The 27,734-nt window shown below is 35.1% G+C and overlaps 3 protein-coding genes and 2 non-coding genes across 5 annotated transcripts; 1 reads left to right on the forward strand and 4 right to left on the reverse strand.

Annotated features, from left to right (window-relative positions):
* Positions 1-958: 958 nt before the first annotated feature.
* Positions 959-1,522, reverse strand: LOC143540101 (uncharacterized). Its single transcript, XM_077033251.1, has one exon. It carries the CDS (start codon positions 1,520-1,522, stop codon positions 959-961), a length of 564 nt encoding a protein of 187 aa, XP_076889366.1.
* A 4,979-nt stretch (positions 1,523-6,501) lies between these two features.
* Positions 6,502-8,363, forward strand: LOC143540058 (vignain-like). Its single transcript, XM_077033216.1, has 4 exons — positions 6,502-7,314; positions 7,400-7,632; positions 7,706-7,846; positions 7,933-8,363. Exons 1-4 carry the CDS (start codon positions 6,879-6,881, stop codon positions 8,182-8,184), a joined length of 1,062 nt encoding a protein of 353 aa, XP_076889331.1. The 5' UTR covers positions 6,502-6,878; the 3' UTR covers positions 8,185-8,363.
* Positions 8,364-15,991: 7,628 nt separating this feature from the next.
* Positions 15,992-18,258, reverse strand: LOC143540102 (protein terminal ear1 homolog). The gene is made up of 6 exons (XM_077033252.1): positions 17,639-18,258; positions 16,940-17,438; positions 16,711-16,842; positions 16,485-16,626; positions 16,129-16,399; positions 15,992-16,020 (listed from the first exon to the last, which is right to left on the reverse strand). The coding sequence occupies exons 1-6, from the start codon at positions 18,237-18,239 to the stop codon at positions 15,992-15,994; spliced, it is 1,674 nt and encodes a 557-aa protein (XP_076889367.1). The 5' UTR covers positions 18,240-18,258.
* A 7,811-nt stretch (positions 18,259-26,069) lies between these two features.
* On the reverse strand, positions 26,070-26,165 carry LOC143540106 (small nucleolar RNA R64/Z200 family). Its single transcript, XR_013136543.1, has one exon. It is a non-coding gene; the product is annotated as a small nucleolar RNA R64/Z200 family (small nucleolar RNA).
* A 192-nt stretch (positions 26,166-26,357) lies between these two features.
* On the reverse strand, positions 26,358-26,438 carry LOC143540105 (small nucleolar RNA Z199). The gene has a single exon (XR_013136542.1). It is a non-coding gene; the product is annotated as a small nucleolar RNA Z199 (small nucleolar RNA).
* Positions 26,439-27,734: the final 1,296 nt, after the last annotated feature.

A 27,734-nucleotide genomic window follows, 5' to 3' on the forward strand; every position in this document is an offset into this window, starting at 1 on the left:
CCACTACTACTACTAAAACACACCTTCTCAGATAATGAAGAATCGCCACAAAAGTATAATCCATCTAGTTGACTACCAGTCACCAGGAGTTTCTTGGTTACACAATCCTGAATGTAACAATTATTTTCATCAAATAACACAGTCAATTTACTATCCTTTGCAAGTTTATGTACAGACATTAGGTTCACAGAATAATCTGGAACAACAAAAACATCATACAATGTTACACAGTTACTTAGTTTTATGTTACCAATCTTGGTTACAATGGCACTAGTGCCATTAGGATGTCTTACTCTTATATTGAGATTAGACACATCAACCTGATTTAACAAATTTTTATCAGACATGACCATATGTTGGTTAGCCCCTGAATCAACAACCCATCCAAGGCTTGACTCATGATTACTTTTAGTAGAAAAACAAAAAACAGGTTTTTCTACACTAAAAGAATAAAACCATGGACTAACAATACCTGACACATTACAACTCTGTGTATTGACAGAAGATTTCTCATTCCACATTTTTAGCAACCTAGTAACTTGATCAGGTGTAAGCTCATTGACCAAAGAGCTACTTGAAGTACCTGAATTATTACTAACAGTGTTGTTACTAGAACCAACTTTCCTTCCTATATTACTTCTTGGTTTCATCCATGCAGGATAACCAATAATTTCAAAACATTTATCCACATTATGACCCATTTTGTTACAATGAGAACACTTAACAGTTTGATTAGGATTTCTTACAGTGTTTCTTTTATTGTCAAAACCTTGATTTGACTTGGAAACAAACCCAACACTTTGAGTTTGACCATTTAAAGAACCACTATTAGAATTCCTATGAGACTCTTCTATAGAAACAATAGCAAAAGCATCATTGACAGTAGGAAGCTCTTCCTTTAACAATAAACTTGTTCTAACAGTCTCATAACTACTATCAAGACCCATTAAAAATTGCATCAATTTTTTAGATGATTAAAATCATTAAACTCTTTTGAAGCCTCAGAATTGCACTGAGGCAATTGCAAAATTTGATCTAGTTGTTTCCACATTATGTTTAATTTGTGATAATATTCAGACACAGACTGATTATTTTGAGTAAACATATTGATTTTTTGATACAAGTTAAAGACAACAGATCCATCAACTTTATCATAAGTTTCTTTTAGATCACTCCAAACTTCTGAGGCTAATCTAGAATAGACTTGCCCCAAATATAACTCCTCAGACGCAGAGTTTAACAACCATGTAAGAACAACTGAATTACATCTATTCCACTGTTTTCCAAGTATCTCATCAGTGGTAGACTTAGCACAAGTACCATCTATAAATCCAATTTTATTCTTTACTTGTAATGCCAGGTTCATAGCATTAGACCAAACTTTATAGTTTTCAGTCCCTTTTAGCTTTATGCTAACCATAGTAAGACTACTAGAATCACTCGCATGCAAATACAATGGATCACTAGCTTCAATTTTACTAACCAGAGTAACATTGTTACTACTACTAGAAGAATCACCCATAATAACAGACAATTAGAAAAAAAAACAACTAATCACAACAGATACACAAAGCAAGTAGCACACAATCTTAAGATGCCTAATGCACACAACAACCAGGCATCAATCCTCTGGTAACAACAAGATGATTATGAATGCAAAGAAAATAAAAGTTAGAAAGATTTGACCCGGGAGCGCCCAAGTTAGGGTATTCCTTCCAATCGTCAAGACAGTAACCTTCACTTAGGGTTACAAATCTATGACAGAAAACGGATGCAGAACCACAAGAATCAGACGAACCGGCACACCCCGATCTTGAGTGAAATAATATCCAAATATGGTTTCAATACGAAACCTAGATTTATGATTATCACGGTAGAGTCTTCAAGGAATCACGAGCAATCAAGGCTCTGATACCATGTCAAAATATGATAATCAGTAGCTTAAATCTTTTATTACTTCACAAACACCAGATTACAGCGGAAGACTATTACAAAACTATCACAAACACAGTGATACAAATCTCTTTTCTCTCAATCTAACAGACTAAAGATTCAATCAAGATGATGAATCAAACCCTAGATTACAAGACTTATCAGAGATTACAAACTAGAACACTCTCTATTCTCAAAGAAGATGATTATTATTGTTGTATGTTGAAAACCCTTTAACCACCAGTTAATATAGACCCGGATATAACAAACTCAATTCCCAATAACACGTGAGGAATGAGTTTGTTAAAGAGTCGTTGTTATCCAGCCCAACAAGCCCATCAGCAACAAGCCCAACAGCACCGAGTCCAAATAAGACTCCAAGCCAAGCCCGTGTCCAATATACAGCCACAACCATGAATATTAGAAAAACAACCAATTAGAATTATAAACATATTACAATATAGCATATTGAATTGAAACAAATAAGAAATTACCAATTTAAAGTATAACTCCAGGCTATCATTTCAACAGGTGTAATGGTGTATGAGCTACAAATAGTAATATATATAACACATACTAATATAATAATAATAATAATATTCATTTCTTCCTTTCCGGCGACAAAAACATCCCGCCCCCGCCCCTTTTCGCCCCAATATCGCCGGGGTGGAGGTGGGGGGTGTTCCTCCAAAATTTCGCCCTAATTCGCCTGTTTGTCGCCCCATTACGTATGTCCTAACGTACGAATCATATAATTAACAGTCTTCACACTTATTTTTTTTATATATAATGGTTTATGTAGAGAAAAGAATACATTAATTGTTTTTTTCTTAGAAGAATATTTTGTAATACGTGTGATTAATTATATATTATGTAAAACAGCATCTTTGGTTGGTCACAAGAACACTCGTGATATAGAGTTGAATCAATCAATCAATCAAGCCCTGTATATCCCACCGCATAGCACGCTATCGGTAGGGTCAGGGGAGGGTGGGATGTAGGCAAGTCTTTCCTCTATCCGAGAGAATAGAGAGGCTGCTTCCAGAGAGACCCCCGGCTCATAAAGCTACATACAGGTAATCATAGTAAACATACATCCTACAAGCAAAAGACACTTAGCAATACATAGATAACAAACTACCAAAAAAACAAGGAATCTGTAACCTACTAAGAAAAGGGCATAAGAAACAAAAAACAACATCAAAACAAAAAAATATTCATAAACAACAAGGATCAAGGCTAGCCAACTAGACCCTAAATAGGAAGCTAAGCTAACTAGGTGCCTTCCCCTAGAAGTCGCTAACCTTAATCCTACGTCTCCACGAATCTCTATCCTGGACCATGTCCTCAGAGAGGTGCAACTCTGTCAAGTCATGTCTAATTCTCTCATCCCAAGTCAATTTAGGTCTGCCTCTACTCCTCTTTCCTTCCACAATGAAGGCTTCCACTACTCTAACTGGCGCTGTTGTCGGTCTCCTCTTCACATGCCCAAACCATCTCAATCTCCCTTCCTTTATTTTCTCTGATATGCTAACTATTCCTAATCTTTCCCTAAAGACCTCATTTCTAATCGTATCTAATCTAGTGTGTCCGCACATCCACCTCAGCATCCTCATCTCTGCCACCTCCATCCTGCGCTCTTGTGTCTTCTTGATGGCCCAACAGTCTGTTCCATACAACATTGCAGGTCTAACTGCGAGTCTATAGAATTTCCCCTTTAATTTAGATGGGAACCGCTTGTCGCACAAAACCCCAGTGGCTGCTTTCCACTTACACCATCCAGCTTGTATGCAGTGGGTTATGTCACTGTCTATCTCTCCATTGCTTTGGACAAACGATCCTAGATATTTAAACTTCGTTATCTGCGGAACCACCTGGTCCTCGATAGTGATCTGGGTGTCCTCGCTATCACCAACACCACTGAAGTCACAATAAAGGTACTCTGTCTTAGAGCGACTAATTCTTAAACATTTATCCTCTAAAGCTACACGCCACTCCTCTAGCCTTTCGTTCAAGCTTTGTTTAGTCTCAGTCACTAACACAATATCATCCGCAAAGAGCATGCACCATGGGACAGGCTCCTGAATCGACTTGGACAGCTCATCCATAACTACTGTGAAAAGAAACGGGCTTAACGCCAATCCTTGGTGGAGTCCCATCTCCACCGGGAAAAAATCAGTATCTCCTACCGGCGCACGAACACTAGCTTTAGTCCTGTCATACATATCTTTAATTAAGTCTATATACTTTCCAGGTAACCCTCTACCTTCTAAACTATCCCAAATTAGTCTGCGTGGCACACTGTCATAAGCTTTTTCAAGGTCGATGAATACCATATGTAAGTCCCTCTTTTTCTCCCTATACTTCTCCATTAATCTTCTCAATATGTGTATCGCTTCCATGGTTGACCGTCCTGGCATGAAACCAAATTGGTTAATCATAACCTGCGTTTGTCTCCTAATTCGGGTCTCAATTACTTTCTCCCATAATTTCATAGTATGACCTAACAACTTAATTCCTCTGTAAAACCAACGCCACTATTATATATATCGAATCACACGAAACAAACTCAAGCTAATGTTTAAATAAGAGTCATTTCAGATTATATGCGAAAGTTGTCAAGTGATCATGTCTCGTTAAACTAACATATGCATCAAGTGTTCCGATCATATATAACATTTGATTTGACATGTATAATAGTTTTTAAGAGAATGAGAGGTTAAATCGAATTCAACTGAGGGTTTTGCTTGACCTTGTTAGGTTATTACGGAGTATTTCTTACATACCCCATTATCAACTGTTTTGAAATTATTGACCTATTGTTAAACCGTAGGTTTTTTCCAATTCTAGATTATAATTACGGTTTGGATAAAACACAAGGTTTGGTTTCGGGTTTGAAATGTTTAAATAAAAAAATTCGACAATCAGTATTCAATTTTTATATAGATGCAGACCGTAGTAGAGATTATAAAATGATCACATGGTCCGTAAGATTATGTCATCAAGTATTTCAAAAAATGATATGATACAGACCGTATCACTGATTATATGGTTTGTACGATCAGTCGCTCCAAAATCATTTTGTTAATTTTGAGCTTGAAACACATCTTTTAGCCTGTTTCTTGTTAATAATTCATCAAAATGTTGTATAAATCATTTTGATTCATAAACTCTTGAATTCTAAATGATTTTGAGAATCTTAAACATAAGAACTAACTTCCAAAAGAAGATTTCTTATCACAATAAGCTAAATCAACTAGTATATATGGATTAAACAAGATCTTGTAATGACAATCTAACAAGCTTGAAACTTTTGAATAAATCTTCTACAAATTCCTCACACTTGCAAAATGTTTGAGAATGAAGAAGAAGGTGGTATACAATAATACAAAGGCTTTCCAAATCAATTGATACATATATGAACTTTTGAGATAATCAAAGGATGTTATGGTGCATTGTAACTCGTCTATGAGGTTCTATAATTAGGATGTAAGCGAGCTGAGCCCGAACTCGACTATCCTCGGCCAGTTTTAAATTACAAGAGCTCAAGCTCAGCTCATGAGTCGTTTTTTCAAGCTTGGGCTCGGCTCATTTATTATTTATCGATTAATTTATACATTTTCAATTATTTTATATATTTTGAGAAAAACCTTAAACGAACCTAAGCTAGGATCGAGCTCATGTAGTGCCTTAAAAAAGCCAAAGTTTGGCTCGAGCTCGGCTGTTATGAAATTAATGCATAGAGGTCAAAAGAGGCAAGACTCAAAAATACACAAGACTCGAGCTCGAAAGAGATCGCCTCGTTCCAAGTTTTTTATCGATCCGATCTCAAATAGCTCGCTAGCAACTCGGCTCATTTGCACTCATAGTTCTATTTATACAAGGAAATGCATGGATAACAATAAATGAGCGAGTGGCACGCATAGAACAGCTTGCTGTAAAAATGGTAGATCTAACTCATGCACGAAACAGACCGTATGACAATTAAAACCGCCAAACTCATTTTGATCTTTGCAGAAATGATATTTTAGCTCCTCATCTTCCAAAATACTTATACAGGTATCACGATACAGTACGTATTTTTATACGGGCCGGTTTTACAATTTACCTTCTATTGTAATTCCTAACCTCACATTGCATTCTCCTAAACAGAATGTTAATAAATATGAAACTATTTCCTCTCTCAAATGAGATGCTTGTGGCTAGTTTTCTTGTATTAAAGTAATAGAAAATTTAATTATGTGGTACATTGAAAATGAACATTACTTGTCACACATTACCTTGAACTTTACTTCTATATTATTCATTTCAGCAAATATCTTCATAATCTCTTTGTTTTTCGATTATGTCACTCTGCATTTTAAAACCTAATGGAATATAACTTTCAGATCAAGGTAACTAAATTCTTCAGGCTTTCGAATTTGTAAAGCTAAACGAGTGCTATTAAAGTTTTGTGCCACGTTCTGGGCTGGCAGGCCACAATTTGAACTAACATGATCAATATATAATGACTTAAAATGTGTCTTGTGAATTTATGCACTGAATTGGTGCTCATGTAACTCCTAATGTTTTAAAGTACAATATATGAAGTTAAAATAAGTAATTAAGCTTTTATAAATGTTTTATTTCCTTAAGTTAGATCTAAAGTGATGATTTAGTCTCATACAAGCTAGATTTCCAATCTTAATCCTTATCAAGAAAGCGCGTCGCGCAACTGAAAGTGATCAAGAGCACACAAGATGAACTCATGTTTGCATGCTTTACAACAAATTTCCTCCTAAAAATAGTAACTTATCTTCTAAAAGTCTATCTCACTTTATCTTTACATCATATGAAAAATGTCTTCACATGATGCAAACAATAACAAACTCATCATTCATCACATTATATTAACTCTTACTCTCCCATTTCATTTTCTTCATCAAATCATTTAGAAAACAACGGAAATGAGTAAAGTTTTCTTTCTTTTTCTCTCGTTTGCTTTGTTTATCGGTGCAGTCAGTAGCTTTGACTTCACCGATAAAGACTTGGCCACAGACGAAAGCTTGTGGAATTTATACGAAAGGTGGATAAGCAACACGTCGGTTACAAGGGCGCCTGATGATAAACAGAAACGGTTCAATGTGTTCAAGTACAACGTGAACCATATTAACCGAGTCAACCAGATGAACAAGCCTTACAAGCTGAAACTCAATGACTTTGCTGATATGACTAACCATGAGTTCAGGGCTGGCTTTGATTCAAAGATTCTACACTTCAGGATGCTAAAAGGCGAAAGGCGACCAACCCCGTTTGTACACGGGAAGACCACTAATCCACCACCATCTGTTGACTGGAGGACCAATGGAGCAGTTACCCCTATCAAGAACCAAGGCAGATGTGGTACGTAAATGAGTTGAGCTGTTTTTAAGTAAATGGGTTGAAATTTTTTATAAATTTAATACGGGTCTTATTAACGTTGTTACAGGTAGTTGTTGGGCGTTTTCAACGATAGTTGGCGTCGAGGGTATCAACAAAATCAAGACTAACAATCTAGTTTCTTTATCTGAGCAAGAACTCGTTGATTGTGAAACTGATAACCAAGGATGCAATGGTGGTTTAATGGAAAACGCGTTCGAGTTCATTAAGGAAACCGGTGGGGTTACAACCGAGCAGATTTACCCTTATTTTGGTCGCGATGAACGTTGTGATTTATCAAAGGTACCAAAAATATGATTTTTGTTATAAGGTGTGACAAACTAGTTATTTGTAATATGATTATGATGTTACGCAGAGAAACGCGCCTGTGGTGAAAATTGATGGTTTTGAAAACGTGCCCGCAAACGACGAGGGGGCCTTGTTTAAAGCGGTTGCTAACCAGCCCGTCTCGATTGCGATAGACGCTAGTGGTCTTAATTTCCAATTCTACCATACGGTAAAAAAAAGTTATAAAAAGATAAATGTTATGTGTATGTTTAATTTGTAACATTTGTTAAAAATATTCTTGATGGTGTTTTGTAGGGAGTTTTTGATGGACCGTGTGGGACCGAGCTGAACCATGGTGTGGCGATTGTGGGGTACGGGACTCAAGATGGAAAGGATTACTGGATTGTGAGGAACTCGTGGGGACCCGGGTGGGGTGAACAAGGTTACATCAAGATGCAGCGTGGGGTTAATGTACCCGAGGGGTTGTGTGGGTTAGCCATGGATGCGTCTTACCCGGTTAAGGAGTCATCGGTTAACCCTGAAAGTGTGTTTAAGGATGAGTTTTAGGGGCATGAAAACCCATCTTGATATGGTTTATAGGTCAAGTGTGTCTAGTTCTTAATTGGTTTGTTTAATGATAATAAAAGACCACAAATAAAAAACTTGGATTCTATATCAGGCGTGTCTTGTTTCGTATAAATTATTTTATTTAGAAAATAACATTCTATACTACTTCAGCCCTTGTACCTTCGTGCGGTATTTAGGCCACAACCGTTCAGTCTTGTATTTTCCTCCGTAAATTGCATGCCACCGACCACTCGAAAAATAAGTTAGTGTACTCTATGGACCACCACAACCTTTACAAGCTTCATCACCAATGGGGATCCCTCTCATAGACCGAGCCTCCAATGACAGGATTTTGTTTGCAATCGCCCTTCAAACAAACGCGTTCACCTTATTCGGTACCCACAAAAAGGCCTTATAAAAATAAGCATATATATTTAGAGGGGATACAAGAAAACATATAAATGGCCTTATAAAAAATAAGGAAAACAAAAGAATAATTAAACCCATCAATAAAAGTAGATAATTCAATTTTTGCCTACGGTGGATGGTTTAATGGTGGATGAGGTAAAAATGGGAGAAGTAAATTAATATGTCCGGTTAAAAAGAAGAAAAGAGAGATAAATCCACAATTACATCGATGAATAAAGTGTTTGGCGCCTTATAATACCGCAAGGTTTTGTCACACACCAAAGTCTCAAAACCTCCAAAAAATGGAATTAGTTAGTAGCCCAACAAACCAATATCGCACAATAAAGTTATGGCAGTAAGGAACATCAATTAATACGCTAAGTGTCATTTAAAGAATAAAGAAGACTTCGTCAAAAGTAGACTTGCACCTAGTCCCGTGAGATTCTTTTGCACACTATTATATGTTTCATTTTGTGTCACCGCCAAACCCATGGCCACATGATAAGCCGATAAGGGTCCATCATAGTTCCTTCAGCGTCGACACAGACCCAATTGTTTCACCTTTAGCATTGGCATTGTCCAGTTAACGACCATTGTTTTTAGTCTCATTGCTTGGCGTAACCTAGTTATCATACACTCTTTATAGCCATTTAGGACCCCATGGATAGACCTCTACCGGTTATAGGCCCAACGACTAAACCAAAATCTTGTCCCCGATCCAGTTTTCAATCTACCACTTCTAAAATCGATTATTCTCCCGTTACAATCAAACATCATCAGCGTCACCAAAGACATTGTCATTAATAAGCTATCTCAAAGTATATTTCTATTTTTCTCTTAGTTTGTTAGAATAGCAAATTGAACATTATTATAATATGAACATCAGGGCAAACAGAAGTTCATGACCGACGTTGATCCTTAGTGATAAAGAGAACAAAGGACTTTCAATAACCACAGGCGAAGAGTAATGAGTCGAGAGACCATATATTAAAGAGAGACCGGGGCGTATGTGGAAACAAGAAACCTACTTTTGACGTGGCAATGTCCTTAGTAGAAACCAATGCAAATGCTCGATTATATAAAGTTAATATAGGACAGCATGTTGCTTATTAAATTTACCATACTCTTTCACAATAAGCTTTGCTTGATATCTCAACTGCATCAAATATGCAAAAAAGACGACAAGAGGCCGTACAAAATATGGTTTTCCCAAAGTACCCCGCGTATCCAAGCGATGTCTGCCTTTTGTTTTTATATATATGTTTATTAAATTAAAATATGTTTTTGCTTATTTCTAACATTATTTTTTAAAGAGGAAGTCAAGAAAATTGGTGAACCAAGAAAAACCAAAAGTTATTAAAATTTGAAAAGGATGACATATATTAACTTATATGTTGTTTAAATAATAAGTGTAACATTGTTTAACCTCACGTGTCAACCTCTTAACTTTAACACTGACGTATTAAATACTACTTTTATAATATTTAAACAGTATGAATTACTGTTTATGCGGACGACATCCAGAGACCATAGATCATCTTATGATAAATTCCAGCCAATCAACAATAAGGGCTATAATCTTTTCATGGATCAAGCCGCCTACTAGCCACATGTTTGATTTGGTGCAATCCGTTTCTGAGTTCGCATTACAGCACACGATGTCAAAAGAGAAAGGTGACGCGTTACAAGTTATATTGGCGGTAATGATTTGGGTGTTTTAGAAAATGAGAAACAAGAAAATTACCCACGTAAGGAGAGATCGACAACAAAGTTGGTGAATGATATTAAAGCTTTATCTTCCTATAGATCAAAAATAGAAGTAAAAGAACGAAATTAGATTGGGAATCGTGGTTTAAATTTAATTTTGTGAATTTTTCATTAGAAGTTTTATGTTTGTCTTTGTTTTGCAATTTTGTTCTTAAACGGTCGGTAGCTGTTATGCCTCTTGCTACTCGCATGAGAGCCTATTTCCTTTGTTTTTTTTTTTTTGATATATTAACCTTTTAAGAAGAATATCTAATACATCAAACATTAATATTTTTGATCCCTTAACTATATTGATTTCATAAACTCTCATTGTGTATAAAATATAATTTAGATAAAACTATTAAATTTTATAAATTGAAAGTGATAACTTTACATGGTAGAAAGCTATAATATTAATATTTTTATTGTAACTTTTTAGTATGTAAAGGTACCGGGAAATAGAAAAGGAAAAGGATATGGGCCCAAGACTCCAAGTGGGCAATCGTGTGGCTTCGATACACACAAACAGTGCCCATTTTACATATTTTGACTATGTACTGTTCCAGTCAAACCCATTACGACCAAGACAACCCATGAAAGACAACTCCTAGGATTCACTTAAATATTATAGTCTTTAATTAATACAAAACTTACTAGGGCATGGCCACCGTTACATACAAAATTGAAAATCGGCTTTTAATCACTCTTATGTAGGTGAAAAACGTTTTATTAAATTATGCTGACGGTTTTACATATTTCATATAATTAGAATAATATTTAAATTATATAGATAATTTAAATGAATATTAGTGATCTTATGGATGAAAAACCCTAAGGGTCAACACGCTCTATTACATATGTTGCGGTGTTAGCTTACTACCAACTAATACTCAAAACGCCCTCACACCATTACAGCATGTGATGTTTTTGAATGGGATGTCGACCAAAAATAGCGTCAGTCACACTTTCCTTTATTAATTATCTTCTTAACCAATCACAACAACGCATTACACATTTTTCTTTGATTGCTTTGTTTTTTAATTTAATTTAACTGTTATTTTTATACACATTTGATAGATGAAACCATTACGAATCTTTGCATTTTTCACCTGTGTATCATGGCATTTTTCACTTTTTTTTTTGTGGAACTACTGCGGATGCTTTTATCAATTCATAAATGAAAAAGAAAAAAGATTTAATTTTCATTTATAGCTAAATTTAAAAAATAATAAAGAATTTATTCTATTCTCGTGTTTTTAAAAATACCTAGAGTTAGAACTACTTCTTCAATACCATTTTAAATCTTACTTGTTGACTGATTGTATTGTAAACGATATACATGGAATCAAAGTCAATGAAAATAGAAGGGGCTAACAAGGTGACTCACAAAACAATCATACATATTACAGAAGCCCCACGAGTCTTGTTTATATGTATTAAATTGAAAAAACAAACGAGACTAAAATAAACTTATATAAGTCTCGTTTGTTTTTTAGTCGACTGTTTTTCGGGAATTAGGGAAATAAAAGAGAGAAGAATTTGTTATGTGTAGATGGCCAAAAAGCTTGCAATTTTTTATTTGCAAATGGTTAGCAATGGCCGAGCTCGGGGTTGATCTATGAATGCCATCTGTTGGAATGTGAAAAATGGGAATAGAACTTGGTTTTGGTTGGAGTGTTGGTGTGGTGACATGGCTTTTTATTTAAAGTTTCCTTCTCTTTTCACCTTAGAGTCAAATAAGTGGTGCAAAGTTTCGGACAGATTGGTTATGCACAAGGGGGCGATATGCAGGTTGTGGGGTTGGACGAGAGCTCCTCAGTTGCTAGTTGAAATAAACGAGCTGGGGGTGGCTGTTGACTAGGAGTCAAGTAGTCTGGTTATATGTTGGACAAAACCGGCTCGTTTGGGGGTTGGATGAAGTGTCGGACTTCTCGGTAAAAAGCATAAAAGAAAAGTTTGTTGGTGCGCCAGTTGTAGATTGTGAATATGTTTTTGAATGGAATAATATTGTGCCTAAGAAGGTGGGTATTTTAGTGTGGCAAGCGGAATGGAGTGCATTCCCCCTTTGTTATCCTTGGTTAAGAGGAATATTCCGGTTCCATTGGTCGTGTGCCTGATTTTTAAAGACAAGTTGAAAACAACAAAACATGTATTTCCGCCATGCCAATTTGCCCAATCGGTAGTATCTTGCTTGTTGGTGTAAGGCATCGCCAATTTATGCCTTTTCGACTCGTGATTTGTTGGAACCTTTCAAGTATTCATATTTGTCATCCCGAGAAGCTAAGGCATTTCACGCGGTTTGTCTCATGTTAATTTTGTGACTTTGGAAGGTAAGAAATACTCTGGTGTTCAAAAGGCAACTGACACAGTTGAATCAAATAACAAGTGAGATTAAAGCGTTAAGTTTATTGTGGGTAAATAGTAGATTCAAGAACACAACCCTAACGTCGGGAAATGGCGTAGTTTTATGTAGAATTGGGTTGTATTTGGGTAGATGTTCCTGGTGTTCGCTTGTTTCTTGTGAGTTGGTTTTTTTATTGTTATAAATTGTATGCCGTTCAAAATTAAATTGAGGATTGTTAAAGAATAGTCAGCATCTTTAAAAGCTTTTTATGAAGTGTCTAAATCTTCTTATTAACTTCACAAGCAATAACATAAATGGAATGTTTTTGGGTGCAAGGACGTTGGGCTCCTATTAGATTGTATGTTATAGGTATTCAACGGCGCCTTGAATAGATGAATTCAGCCGGGTAGCCCAAGCAAATGAAGAAAATTGAGGGTTAGGCATGAGCGAATGGCTAGCAAACCACAACGGGGGGAAACGAACAACAAGGGATGAAGGGTTAGGTTCATTCAGCGTCATGTGACGTAATATAATATGATGAATTAATCCGTTCACGGTTTCATTGAATGCCCACAACACAACCATAAGGTTATATGTGTCCAATATGTTCCTTGAAAATGTTTCTATACTATAAGAAAATCTTAAATGAGTTCTGAAAAAAAAATGGGTAGATTCAGCTACTAATTTATATAAAAGTAAAATATTAATAAATGTAGTGTTTGAATATTGACATTGACTAAACTGTTGACACATGGCAAATAATAACCGTCCACGTGTCAAAACCCCAGGCAAAGCATAAAAGGGAATGGCTGAAAAGCAAAATGCACCATTGCTGGACCCCTCCCACACCCTCTGTTTTCATGTATAAAATGACAGGGCATCCAAAGACCACAACTTGTACGGCACAAAGTCAAATCCAGAACAAAGCCCTCTCTATTTTGTCATCGTGCTCTCAATATAACTTGCCTATTAAAAAGTCTATGTTACAACATAAATCTGTTATTCTTTTAAATAAGCAAATCACTTGGTCAAAATAAAAGTTAATTCTGAAATGGGTCATTAAAAAAGTTAACATGTGAAAAGTTGAAAGGCTAAATTGGACTAGTGCTAAAGTTAGGTTTAAACAAATCACTTGGTATGTTTATTTTGTATGATAAATTATCATGGGTTATTTAGTTTTCTTGAAAATTGGTTGTTTTGTTTTCCATAAGAAGGTCGGATCCACCTCTTAAATGGGTGGTTTCTAGGAACCACTCGAGTTTTGAAATAATAGCGTGAACCACCTTATAAATTAGAGGGGAATCATCTAAATTAGAATATAAGTTGATGGTCTAGTGAAAACTCTCTCAGTTGGTTACTGAACTACCGAAGACCATATGTTCGAATCTATTTACACTACTTTTTTTAAAAAAAAATTTATGTTGTCTTTTAAGGTTTCCTAAACTAAAACTTTTAAACAAGGATATAATTACAAATGCTGCTCTATGCCTTTCCCCATCTCCTTCATGATTACACACACACCACACCTTTTTCATTCGGTATTCCTGGCATCTGACCGACCACAGACCACCGCCGTCCGCCACGGGCTCGTGCATTTTTCTGGCCGACTTCATCCAGCCTTGCTAGTTGCTACTCTTCCTCGAATCCTCCAAACGTGATAGTGAGTTTAGTTTCAATTGTTAATTGTTCTTGATATTGTTAATTGTTTAGGTTCATTTGTTAATTGTTATGTTATATGTTAAGTTTTAGATTATAATTAGCAAATAAAACCAATGGTAATGCGTTGACTTGAATTGTTGAACCGGCCTGAAATTTTTATATCTTATTTCATGAAATTGAAATATTTAAAAACTAGTGTACTATCTGAAAAAATTCTTAACTTCGTTACTATTAAAATTCGTTACTATTAGGATATTTGTAAATGGTGTATCAAAAGATACGATAAAACTCGATTAAAATCAAATATCGTGTTCGAATTACCCTTCTTTACTGAGTTATTATATCTATTCCACCGAATTGACAATTTGCAAATCTTCGAAGAATGTACCCTAAGGCCTAAGAGATCATACTTATCCACAACCTCCACCTTAAGGATCCATATTATAAGTTTCCCGTTGTACACACATAATTGAAACCTACACATGCATTTAAACATATAATATAGAAGCATTATTATATTTACATAACTTTAAACTATAAAGCATTATAATAAGATGGTTGCGTACCTCCGTAATCCTTTCTCTTATTTACCTTACATTTATCTATAGTTTGTTTTTGTGTAAACTATAGAAGAGATGTCAAGAGGAGGTTGCATAATATATGTGAGATTAGACAAGCCTCGACTAGACAAGCGATAATCAAATCAGTTTTAGAGCTTTTTATGAATGCTTTGGATACGTACAATGATAATTATTGTACCACCACCTGATGTGTTCCAATCGTTTCCTGTACTTTCTTTATAATTTAATATAACGTAACTACAAACATACAACGTTTACTTCCATATTGCTTTAGATTTGAGTTTTGTCATCCCTTCTCAAACATCTTCTTTACAATTTTTCATGAACGTTAATTTTTCTGTTATAAGTGTTTCGTTTTGGTTCTATAATGAAACTTGTTGATCATCTTATCTCGTTTATCAGGTCACGTGTTTGTTTCTTTTTAATTTAAATTTACACTAATAATAAATACTTATATTTTCTTTTGACTTCAATTGTCAGTATAATATAGTAAGAGCATTCACAATAGGATTTCTACGTATATCTTATTCTTCATTTTATATAAATTTATAAATATTATAAGTAGATAAGAAAAATAGTATAATAACACTAACAAAATGTGTTTATAATAGGTATGGTTATAAAGATAAAGAAACAAAATGTGTTTATAATAGGGATGGTTATAAAGATAAAGAATGAAATGTGATTGTTAACAAACTTTAAGTTATTTGTATGTCATACATGACATATTAGAAATGGTGAAATGATATAAGATGAGGTTAATAGTAAATGCATGTTCTTGTGTTTACACGACTAAATTATAACACTTATCTAGATTTACACAAATATAAATCAAAATATGTGAAATAAGTAACAAACAACATATAACATTATATATGGCGGTAACGTAAGATGCTAGTTTAAATAAAATCTTTTCATAATAGAATCAACAGAAGCAATTTATCTACCGAACAGTCCAGTTACGTAAAGTGTGAGTGAGTTTTAGACAATTTTAAGTGTTACAATTATATATGAAACATCATTATCTTGTTGAAAAGAGGTATAGGGGTATACCTAGATGAGCAACTAGCTAGGCCGCCAGTAACCCCTCTGCACAATCTGATGCAATACACAGTAAAAACAAAAAGAAATATAAATAACATAAAATATTGGGATAATATTTTAATAACCCACAGTGGATTTGATTTGATATAATTTAATTATAACAGTCATCATCACCACCACCGCAGTCACTAACGCTGGCGGCGGCGTTACTTGTATCATCAGACTCCACTTCTTCTAAACCTAAATCTGTCACGTTAATATTACTACAATGTTCACTTTCTTCATCATGTGTTAGGTTGGTTCGTCCAACTATTGGTATGGTTTGAGACATTCTTTGACCGTCTCGTGGCGGGTCAAACACCACGGGCATGTACTCCTCGGCCTCCCTAGGAAACTTTGAGTTCTTGAAGTGCTCCTTTAATGCTTCCAAACCCTTCAAAATGGCCAAAAAAATATTAATATTGTAACATTTGGGACATTTGTAATGTGCAAAATATACTAATGTTAAAGTACAAAACCTGTAATCTTGCATATGAAATTTCGCATATCTTTTTCGAGTTGAAAACCTCCCAATTTTGATGGTGAAATGCGTTGTAAAGCCGCAGTGTTGCCTCGGGCGAGGTCATGTTGACGAACCCATATCCCACATTGCATTTGTTCCTATAATTTAACGAACCAAATACATTGGTTTTTCATTTTAAAAGTTGAATGTTGTGAAATGAATAATGAGGGGAGCATGCATACACGAAATCGATAGGAAGGTAGACGAAATCATAGGACGATAGCGGTTGTGGTACACCGTCACCACAGCCACTAATTATCTGCTCGTTGCAATGAATGCAGTGGCTGTCGAGCATGTTCAACAACAGTTTCTGGCTGCAACCATCAATGAAAGCAAGACTCAAAATCTTTCAATTCAAATGCACATATTCAATAACACAATTAAATAACGAATTAGAATTAGATATTAGACCTATATTTATTTGGAATGTTCTTGATCATAACCGTAGTTCGGGAATCCAAAATGCTGGATTCAGAAACAATCCCATCTCCCTTGATCAAGAACCTCGGATCGAATCTCTCTCGCATATGTCTCGAACCCTTCCGTTGTTTACTCCAAGAACACCCTCCGCCTTGTTGCTCGGGTTGTTGCTTCTTCACTACCTTCTTCAATGAATGTGGCGGTTGGGCGGGAGGAGGTGACCGAGTTGGAGGGTGGTAAGGACGAGTTTCAAGTGGGAATTTACGCGGAAGGATAACCGGGGGTGACCCAATGGACCCATGATTGAACCGGCTGAATTTGGGGCCGTTTCGGTAACCACCGGGACGACTAAACTCAACAACCATTGTCTTACCATTAATATCTTTACCATTAATGTTATTAAGAGCCTTAGACGCATCTCTAGTGTCGTAAAACTCGACAAACTTCTGATTCTTTTTCGATGGGGTCTCTCTCAATTCCTTTACATAACCTTACAATTTCGTAAATAAGATTAGGTCTAAACAAAAGTTTAAAATAATAATAATTGGTCAAATGAAGAACAGAAACATGCCAAAAATAGAAACAAAAATATATCACCAGCACCAAGATTGCTTTCAAATGACGAGGAAAGCGACCTATCACAGCCCCACAATAACAACATAATACTATTGGTTTAGGTAATAAACTTACCAAAGGCTTCAAAAATGCCTTTCAGCATCCCGGTAGTAACATCCGGGTTCAAGTTGAACACAACAAGTGTCCCTTGGTTGTTTCCGTCGGGAAAGCCACCGGCCACCGGAAAGCTAAACTGTGCCCAGACAGCACGGCCGGCGACTAGCCCAGCCGCCGGTGGTGGTAGTGGTAGTGGTGGTGGTGACAAGTAACTGTTGCCATAATTTTCAAAGTGTTTCTTCAAACGATATTGTTGTTGCATGTGCTGTTCTTGAATCTCATGTAACGCTTGCACGGCTTGCCGGAGGTCGTAAAAGTGTACGGTGACTATCCCGTCACGAACACGGTCCATTTGTACGGCTCTGACGTCACCGAACAGTTCTAAGTCTCGGCGGACTAGTGACTCGCTGACGTCAGAGGGGACTAGGCTTAAGAGAAGAGTACGAGTTGGGGTTGGTGACGGTGGTGGTAACGGTGGTGGGACATGAACCACCGGTGGTGGTGGTGGTGGTTGAGTGGTGAAGTTGCAAGGATACGTGTGTGCATAGTACGGTAAAGTGTTGGTATATGCTGGTCGGAATTCTTGGGCAGTTGGGTTTAAGGTAGGGTTGTGTTCCATGGCTGGTCGGAAAGTGAAGAGGAAAAATAATAAGTGTTCAGATGTGTTGTTGCATAATAATAATATTATTATTATTATTATTCTCTCTCTAGATTACAGTTTCTAGGGTTTATTCGATCAGAGTGTGTAGGTGGAAGTTCTCTAGAAAGGAACAAAAGGGAGGCTTGAGTGTTTCCATACACAGTATATAAGTGGAAATGTTTCTCCAGAAGTGTGACTGTTGAAAGGTTTGATTTCAAAGAAGACAAACATTAAAGTCCAACATCAATTGTTTTTCTGTTCATGTTACTATAGGACTAAGGCTGAGGGGTGTGGGGGCTCTAATGGGGGCTCCAGTGGGGGCTCCAACCAATAATATTATGACGTGTGATAGAGAGAGAAACTGGATAAGGGGGGTGTTGGAGCTCCCGTTGGAGCCGGTATGAGGGGCTTTAATGGGGGCTTTAATGGGGTATAATTATATAGGAAAAATATTTTTTTTTTTGGGTTTGGTTGGCTCCCAACGGTCAAAAAACCATCAAATCCCGTGCTTTTCTCTCTCTTCTCCCGCTAACCAGCTTGCGCCTGCATGTTTTTCCGCGCTAGCGCCCCGTTAGCGCCCCGGTTAGCGCCCCGGTGGTGTGGTGTTAGCGCCTGGGGGCACGAGCGGAGGGGCTCTAGCGCCCCCGTTGAAGCCCCACACCCCTCAGCCTAAGAGGAATAGTAAAATAGTAAATTAACAACTTACAAGTTACAACTAGTTCTATAAAATCTCATTAAGATGTATAAAACTGTAAATAGAATCTTTGCATAGAATCCGACTTAAGACATTTGGTTTGATATAATAGTGGAATTGAAATAGATAAATTGCTTGTTTTGCTAAGAGTATATATTGCACATGTGGAGTTTAATATAACTTTTGGAGATAATGATTTGAAAATGCTACAAACGATTATAACATGTGGAGAGTTTGATATAACTTTTGTGCAAGTTACACTCAAAAGTGTTTATTCCAATGATATCATAAACCCCACGTCGATTGATGTAGCTATCGTGTATCGAATACTGACATTCCAGTCAAACTTTATCATGTGAGCCTATTAGACCATACGTAGTGGGGCGAGGAGGGGCGAAAAGGGGCGAGAAGTTTTGGAACACCCCCTCCCCCCGACGATATTTGGGCGAAAAGGGGCGGGGGCGTGATGTTTTTGACGCCGGAAGAGTAAAAGGAATATTATTATTATATTATTGTGTGTGTGTTATATATACATGTGTATATATATATACATATATTATTATATTACTATTTGTAGCCCCTACACTATTACACCCCAAAACCAAATTCTCATCCCTTGCTGACCGGGCGCCACACGACGCAATTCGCCCCCATTTGTAGCTCATCCACTACACATGGCCTTACATATTTTTAGGAGTTTTCCATATATGTGGTACTAACGTGAGGGTATTTTCCATCTACGGGTTCTATGCATAATAGCCCGAGGTAGATCGTTGTGAACACGGGAAACCTCCCCAGTCAGTATTAGCAGGAGGCAGTGATTTGTATACCTTGGGATATGGTACCACGAAGGCAACATGATAAAAAATGAAAATTGGGTTCCTTGGGTGTGTGCATGCATAAAAATACGAAATTATTGCACTACATATGTTGACCAAGAGTTATATTATCCGAACTTGCAACAAACTTTATTAGACTCATAAGTGCCTCAAAAATAATATTTTTCTCGTCACTGAGTTTTGTTGATTTACAATTTTTGTTTTTAGTAGCAAAAAACCAATAAGAATTTAATAAACCTATTTTAGATGAACCGCTATTGGATTCAATATGTGATAAAAATGAAATGTGATATTATTACTCAAAAACGTACGTGTATAAAATTTGTTAATGTGACAGAAGTGTGGATTGTGGAAGCTAGGGCTGTAAACGAGCCGAGTCGAGTCGAGCCAGAGTGTGCTCGAGCTCGAGCTCGAACTTAATCGAGCTGGCTCGAGCTCAGCTCGTTTTCTTTATCGAGCTGAAAAATCGAGCTAGAGCTCGGCTCGTTTAAAGCTCGAGCTCGTCGAGCCAGTCTCCTTTAATTTTTTTGAATTTTTTTATTTTTTATTTTTTAATTATTTAATTTTTTATTTTACAAATTTTGATATATAAAAGATAAAAAAATATAATTTTAACATGCATATTATAAAAAAAATTAATTATTAGAACTTTATATGTTTATTTTCGTTATTGTTTTAGGTATCGAGTGACATAATATATGTATAAGTATGATATTATTATATATAGATGTTAAAATTTAGGGTTTAATCTAAATGAGCCAACGAGCCGAGCTAACGAGTCAAGCCAAAACCGAGCCACGAGCCGAGCTTACCCTGGCTCGAGCTCGGCTCGTTCAGAAATCGAGCCGAGTCGAGCCGAGCTCATTTAGAATCGAGCTTTTTCGAGCCGAGCTTTTTTCGAGCTATTTTCGAGCGAGTTTCGAGCGAGCCACGAGCCGCGAGCCACGAGCTTTTTGAACACCCTTAGTGAAAACACCATTTCTAATAATCATGGCATTATAGATTGGTGTAGATTTGGTCTTCCTATTTGTCTTACATGTCGACTCCATATTTTAGTCGACAGGTTTTGCTCTTATGTTTTCCATCCACTTGTGAACATAACACTTTAAAAAAAAAGGTGATAAAAGTTTAAAATATGGCTTATTTTATTTCTTATCACATCCGTATTTTAACCCTTGTTTTCTGATATATTTTTTCTTTTTAAAGTGGTATGAAAATGGGCATACATGCATATAAATATACATTTCTATATGTGCACATGTGTGTTTAAACACTTACAAAATACTATCTTAAATCATATATTTTTGTAATAACGGACCTTTAAGATATTAAAATCTGCATATAACTATAATCTGCATATAACTATAACCATTTTATATTGCAAATAATAAAAGAGTTAAAATGATTCTTAAAAATATTGAACTAAAATACTTTTGTATAAACATTAAGTGATTATAGAGTTATAAGTATTACCAAACAAAATTGATAAGCAATTACCCTAATTTATATAGCAATCTAAGTATCGACTATTGGTTTTAGTTTTATTATCGTAATGAATTCGATGTTTATTTAACAACAAAATTTATAATAGTTAATTTTGTAACAAAGATTTATCTTTATTTTAACAAGGATTATCTATAATATATATAAACGAAAACATAAAAATCCTACGTGTCGCAATGGGGTCGCTCTCCCTTTTTTTGAAGTCACCAGATTTGCTTGATTTTTAAATGAAGACTTCTCATGCATTTAACCTGAATTCATGGGTATGGGTCTTACCAAACCCAAATATTCCATAAACGGGTTATAACATCTCATTAAATTAAAAAGTATTCTCACCAAATTATTGATGTAAAAATCCTATTTGATAGGATATACTAAAAATTAATATCTTATTTATTTTAAAAAAGATATATATATTATTTAAATTTTGTTAGTGCAAACACGTTGCATCCCTCATATCGACTATTTATGAGTTTGACATTATTAGGCTAAGTAGAAGTAGAAGGAGTGGTGCTACACTGCTACAGATTAATAGTGAGATTTATTTTCCAACTTAATTGAATCAAAGAAAATTACTTATTTTAACACACGTTTCATAAATATTATTTATAATTAGAAAACCAATTTAATAGTAAAAGAAATAAACGAGTTTTGTGTCTCATCAAAACCATATTACTTTTAAATCGGGTTATAAAATTTCATTTATTTGTGAAACAATTTATCACCAAACTATAAGTATATTATTAAGTTTATACAAAAAAAAATATAAACTCAAAAAATAAATAAATATTAAAAGAAATAATATAAAACAACCCACGTAATACGGGGATAAAAACTAGTATTATATAAATAAAAACACAATACTAGCAAGGTGCAAGGTCGTGAAAAATCAAACTGAAATTATTAAATATTCTATTGTTCATTGTCTTGCATATAAACCATAAGGTAATTAGAATGATGTATTGCTCCCAGTTTTTTGTTTGCCTTGGAACCATTAACATTCCTGTAAAATCGGAATTCGGATGAGACGGAATCCCCATTGTCATGTCTATGTTGCACCAAATTCTCACAAATGTTCAAGATCTACTTAGCCTCTCGAACTGGAAAAAACACCCGAGGTATCTCTAACCCAAACCCAAGTGTCTAACTGATTATTTAACTAAGTTGGGATATAAATTCTACAAATATTTATCTAGCATTACAAGAAATAGAATGGTGGTTTAAGAGTTAAGACGTACACTTAAATTTTTAAATGAATTGATTGAGATTGCAAGCACCAAGCTTGAGACAATGATCCATGAGACCATCCTAGCTTGTCTGCGCACCCTTGTTCCAAGGATTAGTGCCCAGCCCAACACCCCATGCTAACCCAGCTGGACCATGGTAACCGAGTCTTCGTCCTACGTGTCGTGTGTCGGAATATTTCGAAAAGGGGTTACACTTTTTCAATAAACCTTCCAACATTTTATTTTATATTCTCAATAATATTATATATACAACAATAAACATTTTTAAATGTCAGATAATCTCACGTGTAAATTTTTTCGAGCCTATGTTCAAGGTCGACTCCTCACCCGCCGTGATGCATGGAAACCGGTTGGAATCTGTGATCCTACGCTCCTTTCGGGTCCGAACCTGAGATTAAAGCCATGATTCATCCTTTTACCCAAATGTTCACATAAATGGTCAAGTGAGAATCGAATTTGTGTTTCCACCGGAGAGGGTATGCCAACGAACCACTTGTCCAAATTCATTTTTTTAAAATATTTAATAACAATATACATCTTTAACATATTTAATTTTAATTATGTTAGCCTTTTCCTCTTCTTTTTCTTTTTCGCTTAGACATTCCTAATATAAATTTGATTGAAATTAGAATTATAAATGGTTAGATATTCTGTATATAAATTTATTGAAAATAGAATTATAAAAAGGAGTTATACTCAAAATAAAAAAAATTATCATAAACAATTTTGCATAATATGTCATATTATGAGTTTTACAAAATCCCCGCAACAATGAAGGTGGTTTTAGTCACCTAATCCCCGCAATATGTCATATTATGGTTTAAGTCACGACTGTCGTCTAGGTTTTCTTACATGATCTAGTCGGCATGCTTACTATCTACTCGGCCCTAATTTTTTATAACGTTTTTTCAAAATCTTCAGTTGTTATGATCTAGTTGTGCAACATAGTTGTCCAACATAATTTACTAGTCGGCCCGTGTTTTTAACAACGTAGTCTAGTCGGTTGTGATCTTGTCGGCGTTTTCACGATCTAGTTGGCATCTTCACGATCTAGTCGCCCCGACATAGACATGAATGCAGTCGTCAAGCCGACTACTTTGTAGGCGCTTAGACTATCTTCACGAATCAGTTGCCACGTCATAATTGTGGGCACATGTTCGTTTTTCATTGGCTCTACAAACTAGTCGTTTTGGATTATTAAAAAGTCGTCTCAACTTTGTAATGAATATTTTGGAAATTCTTTGTACAAGATGGACAAATTTGGAAAACCATTTTTTAATGGTTATTATGTGAATTTTCCCGTAATTAAATTACGTGAGAGTCAAAAGAAAACTGAAATGTTTGTTCGACATTTTCCATGTCACGCGCAAGGATCAACCGATCAACATTTAAACTTAGTGGACATTAATTGGGCTGAGTTAAGTTTTATTGGGCCAAATCAAATTTCCGCTGGGCTGTACTTGTAGCTGCATAACACTTAGCAACACTCATTTGGCCCACAAACGAAATACGTTTTGTTGGAAACCTATGGGAGTATGGGTTGTATGCACGATTAAGGTGGGCAGATGGCTCGGTGTTAATAAAATTTATATCGAAATGTAAATATGGTTCTGTTGGTACGGGGTTGGGTTGCACACATAAAGTCATTGCTATTATCCTTGCATACCGTATCTAGCAGATCATCGACTCAATGGAGAGTAACGCGCAAGTGGCATTTATGAAAGGTATGATAATTCTTGAGGGAACTTTTATAACTAAAAATATTAAAGGCTCAAACGTAGGAAACCAAAAAGCATGTTTTCTAAAGTGGAATTCAGGAAAGCGTTTGATACACTCAATTGGGAGATTTTGGATTCAGTTATGACAAAAATGAGTTTTCTAAGTTTAGAAGCTGTGTTCTTGTCACAAATACTATTAATAATCCGAAACCACTAATGTTTAACCAAAGGATATGTACAAGAATGAAGTAAACAATCTTGAACAAAATGGAACAAAACATATAACAAAATGTGTTCATGTTACAACCGAATACATTGAGGATTACATACCCAGAGAAATAAACAGACAAGGAGTCATATAATGATCTCACTAGAACGTGCCTAATCCCTCAATATATACAAGAGAAATAAACATTTGCCTTGAGCCCAATCGCTAAACTTCAAGCCTTTCATGTTTAATATTATTACTTATTTTGAACTAATATATACATGTCTCAAGTAAAATTAGAATCCACAACCTTTTCATACATATTTGTCACCAGATCAAGCTAGCAGTTATTTCATTGATCATTATTGCAATGGAGGCTTTCCACATGACTTCAAATAATGCATCTCTTCTAGGTCTATAACAAGAGATTAGAACCAGAAGAATGACTCTTCCTTTTGATTGAATTGTTTGTTTGATCTTACAACATATTTGTTTTGTTAAATTGAAGTACTAAACAAGTGGTTATATGTAGAGTACAAAAAAACTTACCAAACATAAATTAGTGTATTTCATTTCATAAAATAGTTAAATGTTTTTGATTGTTTTCATATTTACACGAAAACCCATAGATTAATTTTGACATCCGTCTGTTTACCATCGTCCATGTTGACTATAACATAACTTATAAAACAAACGAACTCGATTCTCAACGCAATCCAATATATTTTAATATGCATTACGCTTTCAAACAATTTTATTTTAATATCAATGTTCACCACATCTACAGTCTAATAACGACTGCTAAACATTTAAACAAATGTCGCAGGTGAGAACAAAAAAAATCTTGCAGTAGAATTTTGACGTGTAACTTTTCATATAAACATAGTTATGTACAAATTAATATGAATATAAAATTAAAATAGTTTAAAGATAAAAACAATTAACATAGTCAATGGCAAAAGGTTGTGCCTACATATGTTTTATTCATAGTAATATAAATTATATTTTTCGTCCATTTATTTTAGACTTTAGAGTAAATTTATTCACTTTCATTCAAAATTTTGAGCTCAACTTCCTTCATTTATTAAATTAATACATAAACATAGTTATGTACACATTAATATGAATAAGTCAATGGCAAAACATTGTGCCTACATATGTTTTATTCATAGTAGTATAAATTATTTTTTTAGTCCATTTATTCTACACTTTAGAGTAAATTTATTCACTTTCGTTCAAATTTTGAGCTCAATCCTCTAAATTTATTAAATTAATACATATTTTCGTCCAACAACCTCAACATTCTAATGGAGCAATTTTATACAACAAGAACTGATTTTAAAGCCTAGGACAGATCCCCCTAGAGCCACCAATTAGCCAAAATTAAGCACCAATTAATCAGCCACGTAGACTATTTTTACAACATCCGACTAGAGCATAACAAAGAAATAAAAACGGGTCCAATTTTAATATGCTTGAGACTTGCCCATTCAAAAGGGTGGTAGTACTGCTTTTTGCCGGCATACATATCTTTATTGTAAATTATTTAAAAATATTAATACATTCCAAAAACTTTAAAAAAATGATTAAACAATTAGAGCATCTAATCAGATATATGAAATGTAATCTCATTGATCCTTAAGAGAATCTCTGAAGTCTGACATGTGATTAGATTCATAATTCACCACATTAAACACTTCTCAAAAATTTTAAAAACCTTTTAACAAAATCAAATATAAAACCTTAATAACCCAAGTAAAATCAAATCGAAAAAAACAGATATTGAGATCAGAAGTTGGTTAAAAGTTGTCGGTCACAGTTAATTCAGAAACACGGACCAATTAATCAATCATCATTCCCCAAATTAACAAAAAAAAAGTCATTTGTTCATCATCAGAGACTTAAATACCAATAATCACGAACAAATTGTCCATCATTTTGTTGCAGTTATTTTCCTCATCACATGATGAACACTAGACAACAATTCAAACCATAATAACAATGAAAATTGAAAAAAAAAAAAAAGAATCACCTAAATATATTCGGCAATTCGGCATATGATTTGCGGTGTAAGCTGCAATGATAATTTATAGAGAAGTGGTGGAACGCATTTCAGTACCAAACCTGTACTCGGAGCCAGACCCGATTTATACCCGATAATACCCAAAAACTAGAAGTTCCAAACCCGGAACCGGGTTTTTGAAATAGCCTATCTATACCTGAAATAATACTCAAAAAAAGTGCAGCACGTTATAAAAACCCAATCTGTACCCGGAAAAGTCCCGGACCCCCCCTCCCCCCCCAAAAAAAAAGGGTTTTTTTCAATACCCATAAATAGGGTATTCAAATACTCGGTTTTAGAATACCATGTTCTATACCCGACCCCGAACCTGCCCCGGGTATTGCCAATACCCGATTTTGTAACTCGCATTATTTGATCATATAGCGTGCAATTTACTAATTGTTTGATTGTAAAGTAACAAATCTAATTCATTTGCCTTGGGTCACATGAAAAAATGAAATACAGCTGCCTACTTTGTTAGCATGACCCCGAGTTAATTTAACATGGATTCCTGGTTTATGAACTTTGTGTAATTTAGTATACATGAATGGAATTGTAAGTAAAAGTATAGCCAAAATAATAATTGACCTATAACCTTGTACAAAAGGAGTTGCTTTCACTTAATTAAGGTTATAAAGTGAAATGAAATTTGAAAATTTGAGTTTGGAGATAACTACGAACCAAATTTAGAATTTTGTCTTAAAGAGATGTTAACAAAGAGCAGTTCAACAATTCAAGTCAAATGGCAAGTAATTTATAATTAATACATGACTGGAGTTATAAGTATGAAAACTTTCTTAAGTGTTGGTACTACTAGGTGAATGTTTAGCACAATTATGTGAATGGACTTATATAGTCACGGAGTCACCGAGTCACGTGTCTGTCATGGGGTAAGTTTATAATTAATCTTGTGGTACGACTATGTCAATGTTTTTACATAGTTGTGTGTTCTTGTAAATGAAAGTTAGAGCTGAAATGGCATAGCATGTGAATTAATTTTTGTATTTCACATAGTTTCTCACAGTTGTGTGTTCTTCTAGTATTCGTTTAGCATTGTCTAAGTATGTTGTGGATTCATCTAAGGATAAGCACGGAGATAAGCTATTTAATAGTTTGTGAAGATTATCAATACTATATGTTTATATAAGATTCACATGTGAATTCAAGGCATGTTTTGATGCTAATAAATAATAATAATAATAA

Source organism: Bidens hawaiensis, unplaced genomic scaffold, assembly GCF_021521415.1.
Source record: "Bidens hawaiensis isolate Kalapana, Puna unplaced genomic scaffold, B.hawaiensis_p1.1 tig00012136_1, whole genome shotgun sequence".
In the NCBI taxonomy this organism is placed as follows: Eukaryota; Viridiplantae; Streptophyta; class Magnoliopsida; order Asterales; family Asteraceae; genus Bidens; species Bidens hawaiensis.

Excerpts from the sequence above, each read along its gene's own strand:
- LOC143540101 (XM_077033251.1), bottom strand. The coding sequence starts at position 1,522 with ATGGGTGATTCTTCTAGTAGTAGTAACAATGTTACTCTGGTTAGTAAA.
- LOC143540102 (XM_077033252.1), bottom strand. The coding sequence starts at position 18,239 with ATGGAACACAACCCTACCTTAAACCCAACTGCCCAAGAATTCCGACCA. Across the intron at positions 17,439-17,638 it reads AGGCATTTTTGAAGCCTTTG|GTTATGTAAAGGAATTGAGA; the intron begins GTAAGTTTATTA and ends CGAAATTGTAAG. Across the intron at positions 16,021-16,128 it reads CGGTGGTGGTGATGATGACT|ATTGTGCAGAGGGGTTACTG; the intron begins GTTATAATTAAA and ends GTATTGCATCAG.
- LOC143540058 (XM_077033216.1), top strand. The coding sequence starts at position 6,879 with ATGAGTAAAGTTTTCTTTCTTTTTCTCTCGTTTGCTTTGTTTATCGGT. Across the intron at positions 7,315-7,399 it reads CAAGAACCAAGGCAGATGTG|GTAGTTGTTGGGCGTTTTCA; the intron begins GTACGTAAATGA and ends ACGTTGTTACAG. Across the intron at positions 7,847-7,932 it reads ATTTCCAATTCTACCATACG|GGAGTTTTTGATGGACCGTG; the intron begins GTAAAAAAAAGT and ends GGTGTTTTGTAG.